General features: G+C 37.8%; 5 protein-coding genes across 6 annotated transcripts in view; all 5 read left to right on the plus strand.

The window, feature by feature from the left end:
* The first annotated feature begins 1,030 nt into the window (after window positions 1-1,030).
* LOC122291047 (alanine--glyoxylate aminotransferase 2 homolog 2, mitochondrial-like) lies at window positions 1,031-4,506 on the plus strand. Its single transcript, XM_043098698.1, has 9 exons — window positions 1,031-1,368; window positions 1,551-1,781; window positions 1,864-2,034; window positions 2,165-2,308; window positions 2,436-2,615; window positions 3,407-3,632; window positions 3,893-4,006; window positions 4,093-4,179; window positions 4,304-4,506. The coding sequence occupies exons 1-9, from the start codon at window positions 1,123-1,125 to the stop codon at window positions 4,345-4,347; spliced, it is 1,443 nt and encodes a 480-aa protein (XP_042954632.1). The 5' UTR covers window positions 1,031-1,122; the 3' UTR covers window positions 4,348-4,506.
* Window positions 4,507-12,439: 7,933 nt separating this feature from the next.
* On the plus strand, window positions 12,440-14,262 carry LOC122292367 (spermidine coumaroyl-CoA acyltransferase-like). Its single transcript, XM_043100688.1, has one exon. The coding sequence runs from the start codon at window positions 12,585-12,587 to the stop codon at window positions 14,034-14,036; it is 1,452 nt and encodes a 483-aa protein (XP_042956622.1). The 5' UTR covers window positions 12,440-12,584; the 3' UTR covers window positions 14,037-14,262.
* Window positions 14,263-20,378: 6,116 nt separating this feature from the next.
* LOC122292987 (pentatricopeptide repeat-containing protein ELI1, chloroplastic-like) lies at window positions 20,379-22,928 on the plus strand. The gene is made up of 2 exons (XM_043101580.1): window positions 20,379-22,199; window positions 22,790-22,928. The coding sequence occupies exon 1, from the start codon at window positions 20,562-20,564 to the stop codon at window positions 22,194-22,196; it is 1,635 nt and encodes a 544-aa protein (XP_042957514.1). The 5' UTR covers window positions 20,379-20,561; the 3' UTR covers window positions 22,197-22,199; window positions 22,790-22,928.
* Window positions 22,577-24,393, plus strand: LOC122292988 (protein LURP-one-related 7-like). Its single transcript, XM_043101581.1, has 3 exons — window positions 22,577-23,086; window positions 23,214-23,396; window positions 24,070-24,393. The coding sequence occupies exons 1-3, from the start codon at window positions 22,865-22,867 to the stop codon at window positions 24,202-24,204; spliced, it is 540 nt and encodes a 179-aa protein (XP_042957515.1). The 5' UTR covers window positions 22,577-22,864; the 3' UTR covers window positions 24,205-24,393.
* A 2,938-nt stretch (window positions 24,394-27,331) lies between these two features.
* LOC122292009 (E3 ubiquitin-protein ligase listerin) overlaps window positions 27,332-27,934 on the plus strand; it is a 28,788-nt gene continuing 28,185 nt past the window's right edge. For both annotated transcript variants that reach the window (XM_043100157.1, XM_043100156.1), the window contains exons 1-2: window positions 27,332-27,556; window positions 27,664-27,778. In XM_043100157.1, the coding sequence (XP_042956091.1) occupies window positions 27,501-27,556; window positions 27,664-27,778 (171 nt within the window). In that variant the 5' untranslated portion in view covers window positions 27,332-27,500. The remainder of the gene's footprint in view (window positions 27,557-27,663; window positions 27,779-27,934) is intronic.

Consider the following 27,934-nt stretch of genomic DNA (forward strand, 5'->3'; position numbering starts at 1 on the left):
ATCTAGTTACAAGCATAATTATTCACTAATCTGTGCATTAATTTAATGTGATTGATTAAAAAGTAGATTTTATTGAAAATAGTGTTAATTTAAATTTTAAGTATGAAAGAATCAGTATTGGTATGCAGATTAGTATGTGATTTTGTTTGTATGTAATAAAATTTAAAAAAATATGACTAATAATTCTACTTTAAACCCCTTCTCAGAATTTAGAGTATCAGAAATTTCTAATATGTCATTATACATCTTAGATGTTTAATCTGTAAGATTGTGTTCCAGGGACTGACAACAGATGTTGTTTTTGGAGTATTATGGTTGGGAGTGGTTGGTAACTCGTTCCCACGTAATTTTTATATAAAGGAGCCGCCAACTCCATTCATTTGAAAAGGGATTAAATATAAATTTGGTTAATTGGCTTGTTTTGAAGTTAGTTTGTTTCATTTGGCTTTTAAGTAACTTATTTTCTGAGTAACTTATTTTTTGAAGGTAGTTTGTTTCATTAGAACACGAAGTTTTGCACTCTCGTTGAAAAATGTAACAAATTCAGAACTTCGAAATAAAATTTATTTATTTTAATAATTGGTTCTGTGTTATATTATATATAGTTATTTTTATATTTATATGTTACTTGACATTTTATTGATATAATTGGTTAAAATAATTATTTTATATTAAAAAATATGATGCAATCAATTATATTAATAGAGTGTCTAAAAAAATATAAAAATAAATACACAAAAATAACTAATTTTTATAAAACTGTATTTAATATTATTTTGGTAAGAATATTCAGTTAGATCATTATGCCATAATTAGGTAGTGAATCCTTACGGTTAAATTCTGGCATGCCACGTGTAAATAACATAAATTTTCAGTAACTGAATAAAACATAACGTAAATTACAACAATAAATTTTGTATTTAAAAGAACACAAAAATCGTGCAAATGCCATTGTGCCACGAAATTTTGAAAGCAGCGGAAGAAGCCAAATGGAAACACCGAGTGTATCTGTTACAATCCACATCAGTCACTCGGTGAGTCGGTATATCCTAGCAACGTGCACGACTTGTTCAGCTCAGCTTCTCTGTCTCCTCTTTTGCAGTAGCACTGAAGAAGAAGAAGATGCAGAGGATCTTCCAAAGCACACTATCTCAAAGAAATATCTGGCTGCGGCGGCCTCGTTGCCTCTCCCGGCTAGCCCATAACCATACCCAAAACACACTCGAAGAAGAAGATGATTTTCTCGTGCCCAAAATACCCCATTTCGACTACATTCCTCCCCCATACACGGGCCCATCTGCGTCTGAGATCTTGGAGAAGCGCAAGGAGCACCTCATCCCTTCTATATTGCACTTATACAAGAACCCGGCAAGTATTTTTATATAGACAAATATCTCGACACCTCATTCACTCAGTTCTTTATTCTTTTATCTTTATCGGATATGTAGAAACCAATGCAAAATCTTACCTTTTTTCGAGTCTTAAACAAATGGGTGATTTTGAGTGCGAATGATATTTGGTAGTGACAAAGTTTGTATCTTGTTTTACAGTTGAATTTGGTAGATGGGAAAATGCAGTATTTGTATGACGAAAATGGCCGTAGATATCTTGATGCCTTCGGTGGGATAGCCACTGTCTGTTGCGGGCACTGTCACCCGGATGTGGTGGAAGCAATTGTCAACCAGACAAGGCGCTTGCAGCACTCTACAGTTCTGTATGTGCATCATGCCATTGCAGACTTTGCGGAGGCTCTGGCGGCTAAGCTGCCCGGAGATCTCAAGGTAACTAGTTGGTCCAATTTTTATGCTGTTCTTATTTGAGCTGTGGTTTGATATGCACTTTGGAGTTTGGATGACCATTCAGGTTGTTTTCTTCACAAATTCTGGGACCGAAGCGAATGAACTGGCTATAATGATGGCACGGTTATATACGGGCTTCCATGATATCATTTCGCTCAGAAATGGGTATCATGGGAATGCGGCTGGGACAATGGGGGCCACTGCTCATTCTAATTTCAAGTTTAATGTTGTTCAGGTATATTTTCACAATTGGATGAGTCCTGATTTTTACTGATTTCTCTTGTTGTATTGGTGTAAAATGTACGTTGCAGCCTATAAACCTGATTTTCACAATCATTAAGGCTCCATTATGTTTATGCCAACAGACTGGAGTTCATCACGCCCTGAATCCTGATCAGTATCGAGGTGTCTTTGGTTCAGATGGAGTGAAGTATGCTAGAGATGTTCAAGAAATCATTGACTATGGAACTTGTGGTCGCGTGGCTGGCTTTATTGCCGAAGCCATACAGGTAATGATGCAGATAAACCAATACAACAGATGCAATAAACACACATACAGACACATAAACATGCTTAAGTGGGATTCTAAGTTATAGATGATTGTTCATTTCTAAGTGACGTTTCCATGCTTGACAGGGAGTAGGTGGAATTATGGAGTTGGCTCCAGGTTATCTGCCAGCCGTCTATAATTGCATCAGAAAAGCAGGGGCCCTTTGTATAGCTGATGAGGTTCAGTCAGGGTTTGCCCGTACAGGCAGTCATTTCTGGGGTTTCGAAGCACATGATGTTGTGCCTGATATTGTGACCATGGCAAAGGTAGTTCCTGCTTACCACCATTTGCATTCCCTCCCTCCCCAGTGCTTTGGGAGTAAATGGAAGCTCCCAAAGTATAGCATGTTTCTTGTGATATTGCCTGACAATTTTTATGATGTAGAAAGTATTTACGCTGCATATACGAATGAGTACCAGATAAAAGTTGTTCTGTTATGAGATACTTCATTATAGTAATGTGGAAGAGAGATGCCTGAGGAAACCTAAGCTTATCTTGGGAAAATAGTACCATTCATACAGTTCATATCATGAATAAAGAATGTGTGTGACTCTTGGCCGTTGTCAACATATTGTACCGCCTGATTCTGCTACATCCAATTATTAGCCAATCATGCAATTGCTCAAAGTAAAGATCTATTAAACATGGGATGGGAGAAAATAAACCCAGTTTGTGTCACATCGCTTGTTTACTTCTTCCCCAGTGTTCTTCTTGCGTAGGGCCAATTGTTTGTTTGCACACTGCTTTCATCTACTGTAAAATATTTTAGATTAATTGCGCATCACATTCTTGGACTTTCTTTAGATGAGCCATTTGTGATTCCCTATGAAAATTTTATGCACTTCAGATGATGGGTGTGCAATGCTTATTGGTTTTAGAAGTTGAGCCTCCACCTATTATGGAATTGGAAATGGCATCGCCACTGGTGCAGTGCTTATTAGTTTAAATGGCATTTGCGGTTGACGGGCAATTATATGAACTGTAAAATTGTAAATTACGGGTGTGCAATGCGGATTAGTTTCAGAAATTGAGTCTTCTCCTTTTATGGTTTCTTCAGGGAATTGGAAATGGCATTCCCATTGGTGCAGTGGTGACAACTCCTGAGATTGCAAAGGTCTTGACGACTCGCACTTATTTCAACACCTTTGGGGGAAACCCTGCCTGTACTGCTGGTGCTCTAGCTGTTCTGAAAGTAATTGAGAAGGAAAAACTCCAGGAGAATGCATTTGTTGTGGGGTCATATCTTAAAGAGTATCTTATTTCCCTTAAGGAAAAGCATGAAAGTATGGTTCTCCTCCATTTGTTTTAAATGCTATCTCAAAAATTCTTTACTGCATGATCTTTACAGCCAGATCTTATTTAACGGTGCACAAAGCTGTTGATAATTTAGGGTGCACGTAGCGACTTTTCCTTATTTAAAATGCACATTGCAAAAGAGCTGGTAGTTATGTGGCATAAAATAAATATAAGGACCCAAAAATATGTTTGAGATTGGAAAACCCATGGTACAATTAATAAGACCTCTCTACTTTTGTGTCTGCAGTTATTGGGGATGTGAGGGGAAGAGGTTTGATGCTTGGAGTTGAACTTGTAACCGATCGCCAGTTAAAAACTCCAGCTAAGGCTGAAATCTTGCATATTATGGATCAAATGAGAGGTTTGTGTGCGCATGCACGCACGTATGCTTTGTCTATCTATGCACACATAATTTGTACCTAATGAATTTTTACATGGATGTTTCAGAATTGGGAGTGCTACTAGGAAAGGGTGGCTTTCATGGAAATGTTTTTAGGATTACACCCCCTCTCTGCTTCACCAAGGAAGATGCTGGTAGGTCTTCTTCTTCTTTCAATTTCCCAGTTTTGCCATTCCAACTAATTGACTCTTATCTTCGTCTTCTTCTTTCATTTACCCCTTTTTTCTAATTCAAGCAATTGTCTCTCTATGAATTTAGATTTTCTCGTGGGTGCAATGGACTACACTATTTCAAAGATGTGAGGCCAACAACAATCAGGCGACTAGGGCGATTATGCATTGGTTCTAATTCTCGGTTGACCATAAGTGTAATGGTTTGTTTTTAGTATATCTACGGCTTCTGGAAATAAGTTGTTCATACATTTACTGGTTTCAATGAAATAAAGGTTAGTGTTGCTGGAAGAGGATAAGACACCATCTCGTTGTCTCTCTTCTTTTGCTGCCGGGACTATTCTCTCCATTTGAAATTAAAATATGGTCGGGTCTCAGTGTTGTCCGCATACAGGTGATAACAACTTCCTTTAATCGAAACAATTGTTGCATGGTTTGAGAGTCTAGTTCGACTGGAGTCTATCCTACCCATCATGAAGTTGTTGAAGGTCTTATCCACGTGTCAAAGTGATCTTTCCATCTGAGTTTCAAAGTTCTTTTATTTGATTAGTTGACGGAAGCTGTTGACATGGTATTCCCTTGTCATATATATCATGATGATTAAGGACGCGTATTAGAGCACTGCAATAGTTATATATCGCATCTTTTAAAATATATCACTAAAATTATTTTTTCTATTTTACATACAGATTTTTATAATATATTATATATCAGTTTATTTATTTTTTCTCTTTATATCATTTAAATGTTATATTATTTAATAATTTTTTGAAAAAAAAAATTACAAGGAGAGAGAAACTATTATGGGAAACAAAATACATGAAAAGAGAACAAATAAATAAAATATTTTTACATTTATATACAGTTCACGCTGCATTAACATTGTGGCAAAATGGAAAATAGATTTGAAAATACATGATATGTTGGAGGCATTTTTGAGCTACTTTTCTTCAAATTTTAAGCAGTTTTGAGCTACTTTTCTTTAAATTTTACATAAAAATGGATTTTACAAAACCCATAGGAAGTGCTCTTACAATTCTGTAGTCATTTTTTAAAAAAACATTAAAAAGTGTATGGATTTTGCATTTGTGATACGTGTCTATATATAAATGATGGAAAATATAGAATTATAATTCTTTTCTACGATTTTTATACAATTACGTGTTAAATAAGAATATTTCTATAAAATAATTTATAAAAATAATATCAATTTCTAAAAATATCCTCAATTTAATACACTGTTGTATCAAAATTGTAAAAAAAAGTTGTAAGTTACTCGATTGATCATATCGTGGCAATTAGTTAGTCTCATATACCAATTTTCTTTATTGAATTAAGGAAACCACTTAAAAGATCTTTCGAAATCAATTTTTTTTTTTTTTTTGAACGATATTTGAGAAGTATAACACACAAGCACCACACCCTCGCCCAGACCTCGACAACTGACATTGGTCTCTGCCTCTTTCCACTCAAGTCTGTCACCATATATACTTGGTCCAGCGGCTATGGATGGTATATAAATAAAGAGTAGAGGCAGGCTCGTCCTGGCCTGCTGTATTGCAATCATCCCCCCCGTTCCGTGATTTATTCATTACATGAGTAGGAAATGGTCCTTAACTGTTGGTTCCCCTTCATCTGTGACATTGTTGGTGTGGTGGTAGGTCATAATTCATGCATCTGAGTGTATCTATACACGATCGCTATTGCACTATTCTGCGCACATGCATGTGGGCAACGGTTATTGCCAACGAGTGGTCATGTCTTTTCTCCAGGCCGCCAACATTCGCACAGCCATTAAGCATAATTGAAAGAGAAGAAGAGTACGCTGTATGTGTTGAAAGCCACCCAAGTGGCATGATTTGCACATGCACCGTAAGGTGCATTGTTTTGTTAGGCACCGTTTTCAGGCGCCTCCCATAATTTTAGCAGCAATTTGCTGCACCGTATTTAGCAACTTATTGAGGAGAACTCCTCCTATAAATAGGAGAGTTCTGATCTGCAGAGTAGACAGTGGAGAGGAGAAAAAAGAAAGAGAAAGACGGACGTGAGAGAATTGAGAATTTGTAGATTTTCATAAATCTTGTACAAATTCTATAAAAGAGGCTCCAGTGGACGTAAGCAATTTGCTGAATCACTTTAAAATTGTTTTGTGTGATTTTCGGACAGGTTAGAGGCACAACAATTGGTATCAGAGCTCTGGTTCGAACTGTCTGAAAATTCAAGTTGCTCAAAATCAATTTTTGACAACTCCAGGGTGTTCCTCGCGTCGAGACGAATCCGTTACCGCAAACGGCATCGAAAACGGAGGTCGGATGAGCCCACACGCGCCCCTAGAAGGTCAGCGCGTGCATCTACTGTCATCCACGCGTCCCCACGCGCATCGGAGGAAGAAGACAACTGAGCCACACGCGCCCACGCGCTCCGAAGGTTGAATACACGTGACGGACACGCGCCCTACAGAGGTTCGGCGTATGTACTCCACGCGCCTCACTCTCCCCCATGCGCAGAAGGTACTGTAGCGCGTGTAATACACGCGCCTACTCGCTGCCCACGCGCACTGTGCAGCGCGTGTATCCCACGCGCCAGACAGATCAGAACCGTCCGTTTTTCACCATTTTTTACTTGATCTAAACCATTCGAAGTCCGATTTCAGCAATCAAATAGTGCTTTTCAACTATTTGGATCGTTCCGGACTCATCCGTATGGTTAGAATTTTGAAATTTTGAGTCTAAATTTTCTAAATTCAAATGGAAGGATCTGGAAGAGACAGGAGCTCTGAACATGCCAGTAGCTCAGGACGTCGGTCCACTGTGTCAAATGCCAAGTTTGAAGTTGAAAAGTTCGATGGAACAAGCAACTTCGGCATGTGGCAGTGTGAAGTCATGGACGTGTTGATCCAACAAGAGTTGGATATTGCGTTGGGAGGAAAGCCAGATGATATGACTGATCAGGGTTGGAAGAAGCTTAATACTCAAGCTTGTAGTACAATCCGATTATGCCTTACCAAAGAACAAAAGTATTTTGTCATGAGAGAGACAAATGCTAAGGTACTTTGGCAGAAATTGGAGGATAAGTTCATGAAGAAGAGCATTGAGAGTCGTTTGCACTTGAAGAAGAAGCTCTTCAGATTCCAATTTCGTGAAGGTATTTCTATGTCTGAACATCTGAATAGTTACAACCAAATTCTTGCTGATTTGTTAAACTTAGATGTTGAAATCGAAGATGAAGATAAAGCTTTACTTTTGTTAAATTCCTTACCCGATACATATGAGCATTTAATTACTACTCTACTGTATGGGAAGGAAAGTATTAGTTTTGACGATGTATCTAGTTCTTTAATTAGCAATGAGTACCGGAAAAAGGATAAGCAGGTACATCAAGATACATCAAGTGAAGTTTTAACAACAAGAGAGAGACCACAGTCAAGGTATCCCAGAAAGAAGAACGGTTTTCATTCGAAAACCCGGGCCACATCACGTGGTTCATCAGTCGGCAGAAAACTCGCCAGAGACGAGTGTTCCTTTTGTCACAACAAAGGACACTGGAGGAAGGATTGTCCAAACCGGAAGGGACAACAGCAGAATCAACCCACTACAGCCAATGTCGTGGACAGAAATGATGATTCAGATTTTTCCTTGATAAATTCATCATCCATTTGTCATTCCGATGAATGGATTATGGATTCCGGATGTACCTATCATATGCGTCCCAATCGGGACTGATTTACTGACTTCACAAAGATCGAGGGTGGAGCAGTACTTATGGGCAATGACAGTGCCTGTAAGACACAGGGAATAGGTAGCATTCGGTTAAAGCTGCACGATGGCAGCATCAAGACTCTAACAGAAGTTCGGTATGTTCCGGACTTGTGGAAGAATCTTATCTCACTGGGATCTCTGGATTCAAAGGGATTCAGAATCGCCATTGAAGATGGAACTCTCAAAGTACTAATGGGAGTTCAGGTGGCAATGAAGGGGTTAAGGCGAGGAAACTTATACTTCTTGCAGGGAAGTACTGTTGATGGAAGAGCTTCCACAGGCTGTGAGAAGCTAGATGAGACTGATGCCGACAACACCAGTCTTTGGCATATGCGTATGGGACACGCAGGAGAAAAAGTTTTGCAAACACTGGTGAAGCAAGGCTTACTCAAAGATGCCAAGACTGGTAAACTATCTTTCTGTGAGCACTGTGTATTGGAGAAGCAGAGGCGGATCAAGTTTGGAACCGCAGTACACAATACACAGGGAATTCTTGATTATGTGCACTCCGATGTTTGGGGACCTACCCAAAATGCATCTCTGGGAGGTAAACATTGGTTTGTAACTTTTGTTGATGATTATTCTCGTCGTGTGTGGGTGTATACGATGAAGAATAAAGATGAAGTGCTGAAAATCTTCCTTGATTGGAAGAAAATGGTTGAGATTCAAACCGGCAGAAAAATCAAGCGGCTCAGATCTGATAATGGAGGTGAGTACACTTCAGACCCCTTCATGGAAGTATGCCGGAGAGAGGGAATTGTTAGACACTTCACAGTACGAGGTACACCGCAGCAGAACGGTGTGGCAGAACGAATGAATCGTACTTTATTAGAGAAAGTGCGATGTATGTTGCTGAATGCTGGACTCAGTAAGAAATTTTGGACTGAAGCTGTGACATATGCCTGCCACCTCATCAACCGACTACCCGCAGCTGCCAATGATGAGAAGACACCCATTGAAATGTGGAGAGGTAAACATGCTACTGATTATGACTTTTTACATATTTTCGGATGTCCTACTTACTATCATGCTAAAGAAAGTAAGCTTGATCCTAGAGCTAAGAAAGCAAAATTCTTGGGCTTTAGTACCGGTGTAAAAGGGTATAGACTCTGGTGCATAGAGTCCAAAAAGGTAATCATCAGTAGAGATGTTACATTCAACGAATCTGAGATGCTTAAGTCACATAAGCATAAAGATTCCAGTGAAGGCAGCAATGATGGCGAAACATCAGATGATTTGTAGAATGTGGAGTTTATTACTTCAAAGAAGCATGGACAAGATGAGACTGATAATCCAGTCACAGTACCTCCATGTCAACCCGAATCAATAGCAACCAACAGATCGAGACGAGAGAAACGTATACCAACACGTTATGCAGACTATGTGACATATGCATTACCAGCTGAAGGGGGTGAGATCCCAATCACTTACAGAGAAGCCGTACAGTCCAGTGAACAAGTTGAATGGATAAAGGCGATGAATGAAGAGATGTATTCTCTTCACCAGAATCAGACTTGGGAGCTTGTGCTGCTTCCAAAAGGAAAGAAGATAATTGGCTGTAAGTGGATCTTCAATCAGAAAGATGATCAAGCTGCTAAAAATGGAGTGCGATACAAAGCTAGGTTGGTAGCCAAGGGCTACGCTCAGACAGAGGGAATTGACTACAGTGAAGTATTCTCTCCTGTTGTGAAGCATTCATCCATTCGGATATTGCTAGCTTTGGTTGCACAATATGATCTTGAGTTAGCACAGCTTGATGTGAAGACAGCTTTCTTACATGGTGATCTGGAAGAGGAGATTTATCTGTCTCAACCAGAAGGATTCAAAGAAGCTGGCAAAGAAAATTGGGTATCCAGTATGAAAAAGTCTCTCTATGGCTTGAAGCAGTCACCTCGGCAATGGTATAAGCAGTTTGACCGCTTTATGATGGATCTGAAATACATTCGTTGCCAATACGATCATTGTGTATATTTCAGAAAACTTGCAGATGGATCTTTCATTTATTTGCTTTTATATGTAGATGATATGTTAATTGCATGTAAAAGTAAGGGGGAGATAGATCATTTAAAAACTCAGTTAAGTAATGAGTTTGAAATGAAAGATCTGGGAGAAGCACGAAGAATACTGGGGATGGAGATCAGCAGAGACAGGGTGAAAGGTACAGTTCACCTTACTCAGAAGCAGTATCTAAAGAGAATACTGCAACGCTTCAACATCGACTCGAAGACGAAGTCGGTGAGTACTCCTATGGCCTCATATTTCAAGCTCAGTGCATTTCAGTCTCCTAAAACTGATAAAGAGCGGGACTACATGAGGAATGTCCCATATGCAAGTGTTGTTGGAAGCTTAATGTATGCCATGGTGTGTACACGACCTGATATCTCCCAGGCTGTTAGCTTAGTTAGTCGCTATATGCATAATCCTAGAAAGGTTCATTGGCATGCGGCTAAGTGGATTCTACGGTATATTGCTGGGACCGTAGATGTTGGTTTGAGGTTCGAGAAGAGTGAAGATAGTCTAGTAACTGGATATGTTGACTCAGACTATGCAGGTGATCTTGACAAACGCCGATCGACAACTGGTTATGTGTTCACTATGGCTGGAGGACCAGTTAGTTGGCGATCAACTTTGCAGTCAACAATTGCACTATCATCAACTGAGGTTGAATACATGGCTGTAACTGAAACTGTGAAAGAAGCCATTTGGTTACAGGGATTGGTAACAGATTTGGGCTTTGAGTAGCAAGAGGTTACCGTTTACTGTGACAGTCAAAGTGCAATCCATTTGGCCAAGAATCAGGTTTATCACTCTTGAACAAAACATATAGATGTCCGATTTCACTTTGTACGTGAAATATTAGAAGAAGATGACATCAAACTTCAGAAGATTGGCACTGAAGATAATCCAGCAGATATGTTGACGAAGGTCGTCACAGGAATCAAGTTCCAACACTGTTTGGACTTGATCAGTATTGTACACTGCTGAGCACCCTCGGGTGCAATGGAGTATACTCGATAGCAGAAGTCTCTCATGTCAAAGAATTAGGTGCATTCATTTGAAGAATGAATCAATTTGCAAACAGCCTGGTATGGCACACTTGGGTGGAGGGGGTGATTATTAAAAGCCACCCAAGTGGCATGATTTGCACATGCACCGTAAGGTGCATTGTTTTGTTAGGCACCGTTTTCAGGCGCCTCCCATAATTTTAGCAGCAATTTGCTGCACCGTATTTAGCAACTTATTGAGGAGAACTCCTTCTATAAATAGGAGAGTTCTGATCTGCAGAGTAGACAGTGGAGATGAGAGAAAAGAAAGAGAAAGAGGGACGTGAGAGAATTGAGAATTTGTAGATTTTCATAAATCTTGTACAAATTTTATAAAAGAGGCTCCAGTGAACGTAAGCAATTTGCTGAACCACTTTAAAATTATTTTGTATGATTTTCGGACAGGTTAGAAGCACAACAGTATGCAGGATGTACAGATTTAAAATGTCAACGCGGTTACTGGTTGAAAGAAGAGCATAACTTTACCCTGCAGATTTGTGGAAAAAATTGCGGAGAATGATATCGCGGACGTACTTGTAATTGGTGTGGAACGAATAAGAAAACATAGGTGCATTCCAATAAGAGAAACCTTGCAGTTGCATGGCTGTTTAGTACTGTGCTTTTGATCAAGTGCTTGTCAAGTCATTAGAATTCCGAGTATGAACTCAAACCTAGCTATTGCATCCGGTAGTTGAGAGTTTTTAGGAGAGATTCTCCCGATGAAACCTTAATGTGAAACAGGAAAAGGACCTAGAAGACGTGGGGTCTGCGTAGAATTATCAAAGATTTGACACCACCGGTACCTTATACTGCAAATTTTTGTAAATGATCATGTTCACGAGGAAAACTGTCTCCAAACTTTGGAAGCAATAACCAGCTAGTGCGCACTCTCTATCGTGAGTGCGCGCGATGCAAGCAAGGTATTTTTTCCATTGAACTGATCTGCTTGAAATGGCGCGCGGTCTTTATCGAGGCCAACTACGAGAGAGAATTAAATATTTGAAGAAGGCTATCTCGACTTAGTGCGGTTGGTCGTAATGGCTTAATACTCACCCAGTCATCCTCTTGATGATCTCCTGCTCATCAGTTATTCTCTAATTTCCTGTTGAATTTAGATGATACAACTCATACGAAGATAGACATTACTGAAAAGTTCAATACAGATAAGATTAATTATTATAGAGTCCATGCATATCAAGACACGATGTTTATCTCTTTTCGAATTACGACATCTAATCTTGTCAAATAAGGGGAGGAGATCTTTATTTCATCTTTTAACTTCGGCCTGACGATTTTTTTTTTTTTTTTTTAATTGTAAGCAAGTCCAATATATGAATGTAATTTCATGATCGTAGTTTTTTCTTTACTTAGTGCGTAGGGACCTTGTAATGATTATCATCTTCATGTATATGGAGTGATACTTAGTAGGAACCTTGTGCCAGAGCCACTGGTAGCGAGCTATATTATATAACTCAGAAGCGTGTCTCATTTTGTTCTCATTCAAGACTCCGGCTACATTACTCTCTTTTATCTGGTCTTAAGCCACAGATCAGTGTTAACCTTTTCCATGGCAAACGGCCACCATAATACGCCCTCCTTCCTACTTGAAAAGCAAGATGTTGTGCTTGTAAAACCCTCCAAGCCCACACCTTCGGGTGATCTTTCTCTCTCCAGCATTGACAACAATCCCAGCCTTGAGATCCTTTGCCAAACTATTTATGCGTACCGCTCAAATACTGATAATCCCTCTATTAATAATGATAATCATGTATTCATAAGATCAGATGATCCAGCTCTTGTAATCAAAGAAGCCTTATCCAAGGCTTTGGTTTATTACCATCCTCTGGCTGGCAAGCTAAAGAAGCACAGTGATGGAAGACTTCAAATCAATTGCAGTGCAGATGGAGTGCCATTCTTAGTGGCAACTGCCAACTCTCGGCTCTCTTCTCTTCATTATCTTGAAGGAATTGACGTTGAAGTACTCAAACAGTTTGTCTTTGATTTCCCGTCTGAGGGTGACTCAGGTTATCACCCTCTAGTCCTTCAAGTGACCAAATTCTCATGTGGGGGTTTCACCATTGGGATGGGCTTGTCTCACTCCGTTTGTGATGGGTTCGGTGCAGGCCAGTTCTTCCGAGCTTTGGTTGAGTTTTCAAGTGGGAAGAGCGATCCCTCGGTCAAACCTGTGTGGGAGAGGGAGAGACTGGTGGGAACACCTTCAGAGGAGCCTCTCCGACCCTTAGTGGATAAGGAAACTTTGGCAACTTCACCATATTTGCCCACTACAGACCTCTTGCATGCATGCTTTCACGTGAGCACTGAAAGCATAAAAAGACTTCAGATGAGTTTGCAAGAGGAATGTGGGACAGAAAGTTTGAATCAAAATTTCACAACTATTGAGGTCCTTGGGGCCTATGTTTGGAGATCAAGGTTTAGAGCTCTGGAATTGAACTCCGATGGGAAAACACATTTCTGTCTCGCCATGGGAATAAGGAAGCTATTGCATCCACCTTTGCCAGATGGGTATTATGGGAATGCTTTCGGGTCTGCAAATTTAGTGTTAACTGGAGGGGAACTTGATGAGGTACCACTCTCTAAGGTGGCAAAACTCATAAAAGAAAGCAAAAAAGTTGCTTCAAAAAGCGATTACATCATGAAATCGTTAGGCATTTTGGAAAGAATGAGACAGCAAAATATGAAAATCCCAGCTAGTGGTGCATCCATGGTTTTGACTGATTGGAGGCAACTGGGTTTGTTGGAAGAAGTAGATTTCGGATGGATGGACCCGGTGAACATATTGCCAGTGCCATGGAACATCTTTGGGTACGTAGATTTGTGCATGTTCTTGCCACCCAGCAAGGTGGATCCTTCGATGAAAGGTGGGGTTAGGATTCTTGTTTCCCTCCCCAGACCTGCAATGGCCAAGTTCGAAAAAGAGATGGATGCTCTCAAGCTTGGAATACATGATCATGGTGCAAATCAGCAAAAAGAAAGCAATATATTAATAGCCTATCCTTAATTATATATGCTAGGCCATATATAGTTTCCTTTGAGGTGACTTTTTTTCCTGAAAAATTTCATCCGAGTATTGAGGTCTGTGTACTTTTGGGAATAATCTTCATAAGCTATGGTATTGTAGTAAGGTGTAAGATCAGATGTGTGCTGGACAGCTTGAATGTAACGGGTGAAGAAACACGTCTATAGTTATCGAGTAATGCGCACTACTTATCATCATTTTTTTTCCATCACCTCTCATCATTTTATGACTTGATATTAGATAATTGAAGACTATTTATTATATTTTACTTGTAAACTTATATCATTTAATGCCACATCATGGGATGATAAAAAGATAATTAAAAAATATAATCTTCTTCTTTATCTTTATATTAGTTACAATTGAGCTTTTCACGTTAAAATAAATCATGGCTGTGAAAGAATATAGATTTCCATAATTAATCAGCCAATTCTCTTGTATGACATGCATTCTTCTCAATGGTGACGTCCATAACTTGGGTGAGTTGGGCCACTTCCATGCTCTGATTTTATCTAATTTATTTTATTTTTGAATTCCCTTTACTTTTAATTAATCAGCTTTTATTTTTATTTTTTAAAAGAGGCAAAAATCTCATATTTATTAATAACCTCACTAAGGCGGAGGGAAGCCATAAATACAAACATCAACGCCTAATATAGGAAAGATCTCATTTATCAGTTCGAATAAGGCTACAAAATCTTCTCTCTCTAAACTCCTCACCCATAAAATCTAAAGTCCGACCCTTTGCAGATTCCTTGGAAAGGAAATCCGCAACCATATTAGCTTCAAGGAAGATATGACAAACTCTAACATTTATAAGTCGAAACAAATGAAGAGCTTCTTCCCAAATCTCATAAATACCAAAACTTACAAACTCCCAACCTAAACCAACTAACAATTACCGTTGAATCCAATTCAATAAAAAAAAAAATCTTTAAAACTAAGTTGGTGACACAATTTTAAACCATCAAGAAATGCTTGACATTTCGCAATGGTATTAGTGGCATATCCATAAGAATGAGCAAATCCCGCAATAACTTTGCCTTGATCATCTCGGACTACCCTTCCTCCTCCTGACAAACTTGGATTACCTGCAGATCCACCATCAACATTTAATTTTACAGCCTTTCCAAAAGGCTTAGACCAAGATATTTTCTTCATTGGCTTCACTCTCATCGGCATCACTGGACAATTTCATTCCTACAAAATAAGAATATCTCTTCTAGAAAGCTTCATCAATTTAGTTAAAGAAACTGAAAGTTCCCCGAATAAACTCTTCACCGATCTAACAATCAACTTCCAATCATAAAGGGTCCCATCTATTCGTGCAATATATCTCGCCCTGCAAATAGCCCACGTAATAATAATAGATGTAACCCCACATAGCCACCCACTTGAGAATCAGCTTTTACTTTAGATTAATTGTTATATCTTAGAGTTGTGCTACTCATAGTCCCTACACCGCACACTGCCAGCTTGGAGTAGCACAACTTTAAAGAAATGAAAAATTTTAAACATAAGCCCATACATCACACACTATCCATTTTTTTTTTCTTTGATCAATTGTTTGATATATGAATAATGAATACAAAAAATTGAATTAGTTGAAAAAGAATAAATCTAAAAAAAATAAAATAAAAAATAAAAAATAAGGTGTATGGTGTATTAGGTTTATGAGTAGCAGTGATCTAAAAAAATAACCTAAACTGTGCGTTTTTAAAAGAAATAATGAGGTCAACTTATTTTTCAAATTCGTCCCCCCACCCCCCCGGGCATTCGACCAAGTCATTTGCCCTCTTTGCTACTCTCTCAAATCTCTCCCGACGATGACATCTGTGGCGTCCTCCACTGGAAAAATAACTACAACCGCATCAAAAGAAAAGAAAGAACAGGAGGCCGACACATTAACGTTACATTTGAGACGCTTGTTCCCTTTCTATTAGTCTCCCATATTTTTCTTCTGCACATTTTCCTTACTCTCTCTCTCTTTGCCCTTCACTCAAACTTCCTTTCAAACAAATGAAAAATTGAAACAATAGCAGTTGATTGAAGAGATTAGAGGCTTAGTCCTTCGAGTGATGAGGGTCTAAACCAGTGAAAAGAAAGAACGTTTCGTTTGTAGAACTTTGCCTTTCATTGTGCACGTGACCAACTAGACTCCATTTCCGACAAACTTGACAGTAAGAATATTAGTAGTGATCTCAACAAATTTTAGCTAAAATTTAACTAAAAAATTCACTTTTATAAATTTTAACTAGCTACTTTTTACAATACCAAATAGTAGGCTTAATAAATCTTTCATTATTTTATTAAAATATTGATTTTGAACTTTGGCTAGTCTCTTTCACTTAATAAATTTGGCTAGTCATATAGCCAAAGGTTAAATTTACTATTTATTTATTGAGCCTATTATAATATTTTATTTTGCATTTTAGTTATTCTTTAGTTAAAATTTAATTTGATTTAACTCACTATTAGTACTCTAAACGCCTTGCCCTCACTCTCAAAAAGGTAAAAATATACCACCTTATTTGGCTCAAGTGCATAGGGACCTTGCCCTCGCACTCAAAAAGTTAAAAATATACTACGCTAATTGGCTTAAGTGGATAGGGAAGAGTTTCTGAGTGTGTGAGAGAGAGAGAGAGTAGTGAGAGAGAGAGAGAGTAGAGTGAAACGCAATTTTTGTTTGAGATAGATCTAAGAATCACGATGTGGCACCTAGACCGAACTTGTCATGCATAGTGTGCAGTGTGTTGTCTCTAAATCGGCTTCTGCTTAGATTTTTCCTAAAAATATAATATATGTACTATGTAGTATTAAAATATGAGTATAGTATACAATATTGGAAAAATCTAAACGGAAGCTGGTTTGGGGACAGCATGCCACACACCGTGATGTGGCAAACCCAGTCTGGGTGCCGCATCATGGTTCTCATATCTGTCTCAAAAGAAAAGCGCGTTCCGTTCTCTCTCTCTCTCTCTTCGAGTTTCTCATAGAAACTCTTCATCTTCCACTTGAGCCAAGTAAAGTAGTATATTTTACCTTCTTGAACGCGAGGGCCCAAGGCATTTACTTTCAAGCTCGCCATGCATGGAGTTGAGTTGGTCACATGTGTAGCGAAAGGAAAAATTTTGCAAAGGAAGCGACATGTCACAGACTCTGAACACGCACATTCAAGCAGTCATGCTGCTTTTGCCACTCAATCGCTTTCTTCTTCTGTATCAAACCCTTGAGGAATTTGCTCCTCTCTAGCTCTTCCTTTGTACTCTCCATTTCTTTCCAATCAGTGGTTTAGACCCTCATCACTTGGAGGACTATGCCTTTAATCTCTTCAATTCGTGGCTATTGTTTCAGTTTTTCATTTGTTTGAAAGAAAGTTTGAGCAAAGGGCGGAGAGAGAGAGAGAGAGAGAGAGAGAGAGAGGAAATATGTTCAGAAAAAAGATGAAAGACTGCTAAAAAAGGGAACAAATGTCTCTCAAATGTAATGTTAATGTGTTAAGTCTCTTTTTATTTTGATGTGGTCATTGCTATTTTTCTAGTGGAGGAGGCCACAAATGCCATCGTTGGGGAGATTTGGGAAAGTAGCGAAGCAAGCAAATGACTCGGTTAGGTGCCGGGGGCGGAAGAATTCAGAAAATAATTTGACCCTATTATCTCTTTAAAAAACGCACAGTTTAGGTTACAAAAAAGAAATCCAAGATAGCATGTGTGCAGTGAGGGGACTCCGAGTAGCAGAACTCATATTTATATTTTATTTTCATTCCACTACATTGATGTGATATTCATTAGGAGAAATATTTTATTTAAAAAATAATTTCACAAAAATAAACTCACATATTGATATAGTGTAATACATCAAATTATAAAATTATTTTTATTATAAAGTGAATCTAACGTGTATATGAAGTTACTTTAGTTTATGAAGTTATTTTTATAAAAATTTTTATGATTAAAGTACATATTATTAATTACTTAGTGAATTATTTTACTTTTAAAAAAAGTTGACTTTAGTGTTAGATAGGGCGGGGCGGGTCATCCGCACCGTCAGGGCCGGGGCGGGGCCCCCCGACCCGGAAAGGCTAACCCCATGTGAGGCGGGGGACGGGGACGGACCCCCCCCCGGTTCGTTTTTCCCCCGCCCCGCATCATATATAATATATATAATGCCCTTTATTTATTCTTGTTACATATATACCGAAGTGCCTTTGATTTTGATACCGATGGAGAGAGAGACCAATCCAAAATTCCCAAATCCTCAGCAATTCATCTCCTAACGCGCAGACGAAGGCCCCAGAAATCAGTGGACATGGCGTCCTTGACTCAGCGTCTCTTCCTTCTCCAGATGGTCATCCTCTCTCTCTCAATTATCTCCACCAACGCCAGGCCCTGCAAGACGCTCTTCATCTCCTCCTACTCCTTCTCCTTCAAGCAAAACCCTTCCTTCTCGGGAGTCGTCACCGTCGTCACCGAGATCGGCCGTTTCAATCCCAGGCCCACCTTGGATCGAGCTTTCCCCTCCGAGATCTTCGTCTTTCCAGTCAACGATGAGGTGCAGGATCGTCCAATCGAGCGGGACGACATGCCGTTCGGGTTGGGGTATAAGAAGTCCCTGTCTTCCTCCTCCAACTACGACTACAGCTCGCTCCAGGACCGCACCAAGGACATCCTCAGCGTGGTGGTGGCTCTGCTCTTTGGCGTCGGCTGTGGGGCCCTCACTGCCACGACCATGTACCTAGCCTGGTCCCTATTCTCCAACCGCTTCTACGACTTCCGCTACGGCTCTCCCTATTCCGATGACGATGAAGACGACCACGATGACGACGTCAACACCAAGAAATTGGGCTACGTGAAGATTCCTGCTGCTGATTCCGTGCCTGCTCTAGCACCTGCGCCTGCTGCTGTGGATTCGTTGATTTGTGGATTTTGTGATGCGGGGGGCCGGACGGATTGCCCCCCACACCCGTACCCCGTCGTGTGGGACGGGGTACTCTGCCCCCGCATACCGGACGCGGGGGACGGGGGGGATTTTCCCCATCTGTCCCATGTGGGGGCGGGGAGCGGGGGGTAGCCTACCCCGCACCGTATGGTGCGGATAGCACCCCTATTAGATAGTACACAAGGATAAAAGCTCATATTAAGAAGAGAATACTGTGTGCACTATACAACATTTCTCCATCTGTGCACATCTAACAATTTCTAGAAGGTAAAAAAAAAGAAGATAATGATAGTCTTTATTCCATTCTCCCAAAAAGAGTCTTTTAATGGATCTTGTATTTTATTTTTTATTTTACATTTTGCTATATAATCCTATTAAATATAGAGGAAACTATTCATTATTATAAATATTTTAAATTAATTTCTTTCTCTTGTTGTTGATTTTCTATTAGAGGCAAAATATTAAAAAATATAATATTTAAATGAAATAAAAAAATAGATAAATTGATATATAATATATTATAAAAATCAGTAAGTAAAATAATAAAAAAGATAAATTTTAGTAATATATTTTAAAAAATATGATGAAAAATCTATTGAAAATACTCTTACCTCCTATTACTAATTTACCATTCACATTATTATTTTTAGTTTCTTTCTTTTACGCTCAGCTCTGCACGCCACTACTTCTCATTTTCAGCGTGCCCCATAGGTATTTGGAACTTTTATTTTTTTATTATCTCTTTTAAGTATTTTTTTAAAATATCTTTAATTCTTAAGAAAAAAAATTAAAAATCTATATATAATTTTATTAATAATCATTTTTTTATGCATTAAGTAAACAAAAACTAAAATACTCGAGCGGATGAGTGCATATGATCGATGGGACTGAAAGAAAGAAACTTAAAAATAAAGTGATAACAGATGGTTTGAGATAATAAATCTAGAATAATAATAAAGATTACTATTTTATTATTTATCTACTATTTTTTTTTAAATTTAATATTTTTTAATTTTTAATTTTATTTAATAATTAAAGAAGTGGGTATTAATAAAGTTATATATATTTTTAATTTTTTTAATAATTAAAGATGTTAAAAAAATACTTTAAAAAAATGATAAAAAAATTAAAATCCACTTGAGTAGTAGACGGCGGCAATAGGGTTATAAACTCTCACTACCCATAAATCTATTTTTATCTAAAAACAGAAATATATTTCAAGTTGAGATTTTGTTAAAAGGGTTTTGTTATGTATAAGAAAATTACGTACTAATCTATATATTAATATTAATTTTTTTATATTTAAAATTTAAATTAATATTAATTTTAATAAAATTTATTTTTTAACTAATTATTTTAAATTAATGTACATGTCAATACCTATTTTTACTTGCAACTAAATTTTTTTCCCTGGAAAAGGGAAAAGAAAGCACACATCGTAATTCTTCGGGGCGGCGTACAAGATTCCCGTGGTGCCACTCGAGCTTTTGTCAATAACAAGAGATAATTAGAGTACACGCCGCTAAGATTTTGTTGCTGTTTTGATCCCCAAAACGTCCTCACTAGAATATGCTGTGGAGAAATTTATCACATTCTAAAAGGATCGCTTCATATGTAACGCATGGGGAAAGCCATCAAACTATACTTTTGTTCTATCAGCTTCAGAAAACTGGGTCCAAGATCACGGAGTTGGTTCTATCAGCGGTTGCAAGAGTCTGTGGGAGAGTTGGCGCCATAGAAGAAGGAAAGCAAGCTCATTGTATGGTGTTCAAACATGGGTTCGACAGAGATATGATTCTAATGACTTCCCTTCTTCATATGTACTTTAAATGTACAGACATCAGAGACGCTCGCCGCGTGTACGATGAAATGCCTTCAAGAGATGTTGTTGTGAACAATAACATGATTTTTGGGTTATGCCGGTGTCAGTTAACAGTGGAGGCGATCAATGTGTTTAATAAAATGTGTGAACGCGACACGGGGTCATGGAATTCTCTGATTTCTGGGCTTGCACAGAACTCGGAAGAAAGGACGGCGTTGTTTTTGTTTGGGAAAATGAGAGTGGAGGGAGTTGAAGTTGACGTTATGACAATGTCTAGTGTTCTTTCAGTTTGTGCTGATCTTGCAGGTTTGGTTAACGGTAAACAAGTCCATGGGTTGGTGATTAGATATGGGTTTGACCTACACATACCTGTTGGAAATGCTATTATTGACATGTATGCTAAATGTGGATGCATGGATGATGCGTGCCAATTTTTCAAGAACATGCCTGCCAAGAATGTAGTTTCATGGACTTCTCTGATTGTAGGTTACGGAAAGCATGGCCTGGGTTTGGAAGCTCTCGAGGCATTTGATGCCATGGAAACGGAGGGTGTTATACCAAACAAGATTACTTTCTTGGGAGCCCTATATGCATGCAGTCATGCAGGATTAGTTCAAGAAGGGTGGAGGAGTTTTAACATGATGATACACAAATACTCCATCACACCCATGATGGAGCACTATACTTGCTTGGTTGATTTACTTGCACGAGCTGGCCATCTCACGGAGGCTTATAATTTCATAGAAAGGATGCCAATAAAGCCGGAGGCAAAGCTTCTAACAGCATTTTTCAGTTCATGTTGCTCCCACATGAATGTAGAGCTAGCAAAGACCGTTGGACAGAGATTACTTGAATTGGAACCCGAACAAGCAGGGACCTATATGTTGCTGTCCAACTTTTATGGACTTGTTGGGGACTTGAAAGGTGTGGCAAATGTAAGGAGATTGATGTTAAAGAAGGGAATAAGAAAAGAGAAGGCATGTACATGGATTGAGATAGATCGAAAAGTTCACACTTTTGAGTCGGGGGACAGGTCTCATCCCCGTAGCAAAGAGATATACAATTACTTGCACAATCTTGTTCAGAAGCTGAAGAATAATGGGTATGTACCAAACACAAGCATGGTTATGCAAAATGTGGATGAACACACAAAGGAAGAGATAGTTCTTGGTCACAGCGAGAAATTGGCCATCATGCTTGGGCTCATTTGCTCGCCCCCGGGAACCCGTATTATGATAGTTAAGAATCTTAGAGTATGTGCAGATTGCCATTTACTTACAGCATTGATTTCAAAAATTGAAGGGAGGGAGATTGTTGCCAGAGATTCAAGCCGATTTCATCATTTCCGTAATGGAAAATGCTCTTGTGGAGATCACTGGTGAGAGGTAAGAGAGAGTAGAAAAAAATTTTATCCACAAAGAGATTTTATAAAATTAATTCATAAATTAACGTGACTTGATATAGACTTATAGTACGTTAAATTGTAAGGTTGTTTTTATTATAAAATATATATATATAGCGTAACATATAAAATAATGTCTATTTTTTAGTTTATTTTTATAAAATCTATATGTGACTGTAACATTTCTCAAATCTGGGTCACTGGCACGTAAATGCTTTGTGCCGTGAATGAATGAGAAAGATTGAAGTAAATTAAACAAATATCGCTGTGCACAAGAACAGATTTTATTTTCCATTAACCGGCCGGAAAAGAAATAGGGAATATAAATCAAACAATATTGCTTAAAATATAAATGAACTTTGTTTTGGTTGGACAGAATTTGGCGTTAAGTATTCTCAGCCTACACACCTTTCTACTTTTCTTTGTTCACACCCGACATTTCAAAACAAATTCGGTTGCTGCATCTGATTCTATTCAAGTAAACTCAATTCCTTTTTGATAATTATTTATTTATTCCACTCCCTCTGACTCTCTTTATTCTTCGTTTCTAAATCGCCAACTCCCTACTAACAGAGTCAGAGGTAATTATTGACTCCCAATTCCTGCTGGAAGACCCAATAAGGTGAGAAATCATCATACCGCCTACCCATGGCCTATTCCGCTGCGGAGTACCCGACGAATTTGCCGATCCCGATCGACCTCTTCGTGTCCACAAAACATGCCGGCCTTACGCGTGACGATCTCGGGTTCGCAGACGCCTCCGGTCGCATTGTTTTCAAGGTCAACCGTCAGTCTTCCAAATCCTCGGCTAATAAGCTAGTAATCGTTGACGCCACGGGAAAACCTGTAATTTCCTTGCACCGTAGCGACGTGAGTCTCTCTTTCCCTGTCTTGTTTCCAGAGAGTGTCTTTCTTAAGAAGGAAAATATTTTTTTAAAAAAAAAAGGGTTTATTTAATTATTTGGTAGACATTATCGTATTATGGATGCGGTTGTAGAATGGGTCGTGGAAAGGCTACAGGGGGGACGATCAGAAGGACTCCATTTTCACAGTTAGAACGGATAAAAGTAAAACCGAGTTGGTGGTGTCTCTTGTTAACCCGGCCTCCGAATTGAAGGTGAATGGCCAGCCTTCAATGAAATCCTGCACCATCTATAAAGGCAATGACATTGTGGCTCAGGTATAATACTAAACCTTACTGGCATAGCATTACAGCATCTATGTGTAATTGCCTATCCCACATCAGCTAATATACTCACAAGACCGAGCAATTGACTGAGATTAGCCATATCCCTTTATTAATACAATATTTTACGTTCATGTTCTTCCAAATTTATTTTCATTTTTCCATTTTTGTTTTCCATGTTTATTTTTGTTCTGCGAAGTGCAGCAACAGTGTCTGTTCAATGAAGTTTTTAAGTAGATTTTGGATATCTTATTTTTGTAAAGACTAGAAATCATAAGGATATTTGTAACAACTGTGTGCACAAGATGACTGGTCAAATCCAAAGCAATACCTTGCTTAAAACTCCTAGAACTTTAATAGCTCTGCTCAAGGAACCATTGGTTAGGTTTTGGACAAGCTACACATTTTCTTTGCTGTTCTGATTTACTTGTGGCCTTTTCTATGTATCTTGTTGAACCTCCCAAGTACTCAACCGCAGTACTCTTGCCAGGAAAGTTATATAATTTATGTCATTTGTGCTGTGGAATCTGAATCCCGCATATATCCTTGTATCCATCTAACTGCTCGTGCATGCTTATCTTGTTCTGCATCCATCTCTCCATACATCAATTGAACTTCAGTTTTAGTGTATGATGATGTTTTGGTCTTCTGTTATGCTTGGATGCAGACTAGTCTAATGTACAAGCTTTGTCAGCTGTATGTTAGTAGGCGTAAATTTCGACTAACCATATTTCCTGGATCTGTTGATCATGCTGTGGTTGCGGCGCTGATCGTAATATTTTTTGAACGAAGAAGAAAATAGGATAAGGAAATGGATTGCACGTGTACAATATTCGCAGGATCCTTTTTATGTGATTCTTGTACTTAAAGCATCGAACAAGGCTCATATATGTCTTCAGCCGTGAGCTCACGTGTTAGTCTTTGGTAGTATGAATGTAACTAACTCTATGTCACTCTTCCTCTGCTTCTATATATTCGCTTGAAAGGCTCATAGTTGTGTGAAAATGGAGATTTATTTTTTTTTTAAAGAGGATGGTACCTTCAATTTTATTAATAGACATCTTTATGGCAGAGGAATACCTTTTACAATCTGTGTAAGAGCTTTATAGGTTACATAAATTTCAAAATCAAAGCTCTCGTAAAAACCTTTCTTTCTAAGAAAAAAAAATTACTACTTATATTAAATGTACCAAAATATCTTTAACAGAAATAAAGCAAATGTCACGTGAAAAATGAAGATTCGTTTATTGGTAGGCTTGCTATTTAGATGCCTGGTTACAACTTACTGGAACTGTTGGGTAGTGCCCATGACGATGCAGGATTACTGTTAAAGAATCTACTTTGTCTTATATATATATATATATTGCTCGGTTATTCAACAAATAATTAAGTAGTATTAATCGGTTCGTTTTTAGCAGTATATGTATAGTAAATTTTTCATAAATATGTAAGTCTTAACTCATGCTTTCATAATATTCCTGTCCATGAACATTGAACATTAGGCAATTATTGAGATTGGGTGCGTTTAGGAACTTCATTTGCTTCTTCTCTCAAGCAAAAGTGGATGAAATGGTGTAAGGGTATCTACTGTATTATCTATTGAAACATTTTCATAATGGAATAGAAAGTATTTATTTTCTCTTCTTTTCTTTCTCACCTCTCCCAATTTAGAATTTGAAGGGAAAATAGTTGCGTCCCAGATTATAAATAACTCTGAACTCAAGTTTGATTTTCTAAAGAGAGAAAATATTGTACAATAAATTACATGTATCTATCTCTTTTATTTATTTATTTTAGACTCGGTAAACTTTTAGGTAGTGTTTGGGAACAAATGGTTTCAAAATTCTCTTACCCTCAATCCAAACATTTTTATACCAAATCTCAATTATGAAAAATCTTATCTCGGTTTTTATAACAGACAAAGATTAGAACAACTTTCACAAAATTTGAAAACAATCTCTCACAACAGTTTTTTTCCAACTATTTTTCAATGAATCCCACCCCGTTTTCAAATCCAAAAAGCATCTCTAGAAGGCTTTACTAATCCAAATACACTTTTAATGGATCTCTCAGTACTTAAAAAAGAGTTATTATACTCATCATCTTTAATTTATACAACACACTTGTTAATAAAATAAATAAATAAATATGTGAATTGTAAGGACAAGTAAGTTTTTTTTTTTCACAAAAACACTCAACACACAATCTTTAAAAATGTTCAAAAATCTCAATTTCTTTTAAAAGAAATCTGGCTGAGGAGGAGGTGCCTCGGGCCCAACCAAGCCTTTTTTGGTTTTCTATATCTCCCTCCATTCTAGTATTTTTTTTGTTTTTTGGAGGGGGAGATGAGAGTTGGAATGAGTTATCAGATATGGTTTTTTTGTTAGGATATAATTATAGTAGCATTTAATGTACTGGAAAACCAGACAGAAGGAGCCTAAATGACGAGAATTGTAGGCGTTATTTACAAGTCAGACTTGAGCCATAACCTGACCCCAGTCTCACGAAGGCATCAATGGTCTATGAGTTAATAGGTCACCAATAATCCTGAACACTTCTTACTGCGAGATTCGACTTCAAGACCTAGTGCCCACTACCAAACTCATGGACCATTGAGCCACCACTAAGGGGGAGGGGGAGGAGGGGTCAAAGATGGCTTTTGTATTAGGATATAATTATAGTATCATCTAATGTGTTGAGAAACTAGATAGAAGGAACCTAGATGGCGAGAATCGTAGGCATTATTTACAAGTCAAACTTAAGTCATAACCTGACCCTAGTCCCATGAGGGCATCAATAGTCCATAAGTTAATAGGTCACCAATAATCTTGAGCACTTCTTATTGTGAGATTCGACCCCAGGACCAGTGCCCATTACCAAACTCATGGACCATTGAGCCACCACTGTCAGTGGTATTTTAGTAATGATGCTTAATTCTCTCTTTTTAATAGCTTTTATTGATTTATATTAATTTATTATTCAGTTGATATTCATGTTTAGCCTTACTCTTCACTTACGTTGTAATGGACGCGATTGCAGTTTTCATGTAAATATATAGTTTTTTTTAACATATAGAATATTAAAAAGTCTATAATCTAAGATTCCAAAGGAACAAAAATCCAAGTAGGTATTAAAAAAGTCTTCAGAAAATCTGAGAATAACTATGATTTATTTGATGGCAATTTACAATGTGATGCCCAATGAATTATATAATAAAAAGACATTTCAAACGGGTAACTTTTTATGACCTTCAAAAAATTTCAACAAATTATCTAAAAAGTTTCGACAAATTATCTAAATTTTTATTTTCTATTTGTTTATTTCACAAGTTTATACAAATCCAAAAGTTATTAAAAAGATAAGCGGATGAAAAAGAAAAATGTTGTTTACTTGCATTCTCATTCCATTTCTATTTAATTATGGTATGAAAGAGAAAATTAAAAGATAATTTTAATATGACATCAATAGAATAGGATGGAAATAAAATAAAAATATTGTAGAGATTAAGGCTTGTTTGATTATAAGGATAAAATTAAATAAAATTATAAAATTAAATAAATAAGTCTCCTCTCACCTTCCAAACTAAACGAGGCCTAAAAGCATAATTTGGAAAGAAAATTCTCAAAATTTCTAGGCAAGTTTCGCTTTAACAACTGAAACGTTCGCCGTAACATAACCACTTGACAACGAATTAACGATTTACCTTTGGGGACATCCGATATGATCACCAAGACCAGTGAGTCCTAAAGAGGAGCGTACATTTTGTTTTGAGTTTTACTATATATAAACATAGTTACGTAATAATCTATATATTAATATTAATTTATTTATATTTAAAATTTAAATTAATATTATTTTAATAAAATCTACTTTTTAACCAATTATATCATATTAATATACAAATTATTGCTTGCAAGTATATTTTTCCTTTTGTTTTTGTACATCCCATGCTCTTCTTTCTCCGTTGAAACAACGGGTTTTAAGCACACAAGTGGTTTTCTCGTCTCTCCGTCTCTCCGTCTCCGTCTTCTTTCTCCATCTGGGCCTCTCTCCGAAACTCTCTCTCCCGTAGGACGTAGTTTTTGAAAAGGATACGGAATGGGAAGACAGAAAGGAGAAGGAGGTAAGGGCAAGGGTCGAGCTTCAAGCAGCAGGTAATTTTTCCTTTTGAATCATGCTAGTAGTTGTTTTTTTTCGTCCCGCTAGTTTGTGTTGAACTTCGATCCAATTTTAGTCATTTATTTATTTATTTTCGTTTCAGTCTCGCCGCGTCGCTTTTGCCGGCGGGTTCTACGGCCACCGTTGGATTCGGTGGTTATGTCGGCGGCTCTCGTCTCGATTCTTCTCTTGCTAGCGACGAAGCAAGTTCCTTCGTTGTATGTTTCCTTCAAGTTTGAGTTATTTTTCTTTAAGGTTTGGTGGTTGTTCAATATAACAATTTCAATATCCTAAAAGAAATTTAAAAAAATAGAGAGTTGAATTTTTCAATTCTAATTGAAAACTGGAGATAGTAGCGTTAGAGGACAATCCTT

Source organism: Carya illinoinensis, chromosome 13, assembly GCF_018687715.1.
Source record: "Carya illinoinensis cultivar Pawnee chromosome 13, C.illinoinensisPawnee_v1, whole genome shotgun sequence".
NCBI lineage: Eukaryota > Viridiplantae > Streptophyta > Magnoliopsida > Fagales > Juglandaceae > Carya > Carya illinoinensis.

Coding starts and splice junctions, on each gene's coding strand:
- LOC122292988 (XM_043101581.1), top strand. CDS start 22,865: ATGGCCTATTCCGCTGCGGAGTACCCGACGAATTTGCCGATCCCGATC. Junction 23,087..23,213: donor TTTCCTTGCACCGTAGCGAC/GTGAGTCTCTCT, acceptor ATGCGGTTGTAG/AATGGGTCGTGGAAAGGCTA. Junction 23,397..24,069: donor GCAATGACATTGTGGCTCAG/GTATAATACTAA, acceptor GCTTGGATGCAG/ACTAGTCTAATGTACAAGCT.
- LOC122291047 (XM_043098698.1), top strand. CDS start 1,123: ATGCAGAGGATCTTCCAAAGCACACTATCTCAAAGAAATATCTGGCTG. Junction 2,035..2,164: donor TCAAGTTTAATGTTGTTCAG/GTATATTTTCAC, acceptor TTATGCCAACAG/ACTGGAGTTCATCACGCCCT. Junction 2,616..3,406: donor ATATTGTGACCATGGCAAAG/GTAGTTCCTGCT, acceptor TGGTTTCTTCAG/GGAATTGGAAATGGCATTCC.
- LOC122292987 (XM_043101580.1), top strand. CDS start 20,562: ATGCTGTGGAGAAATTTATCACATTCTAAAAGGATCGCTTCATATGTA.
- LOC122292367 (XM_043100688.1), top strand. CDS start 12,585: ATGGCAAACGGCCACCATAATACGCCCTCCTTCCTACTTGAAAAGCAA.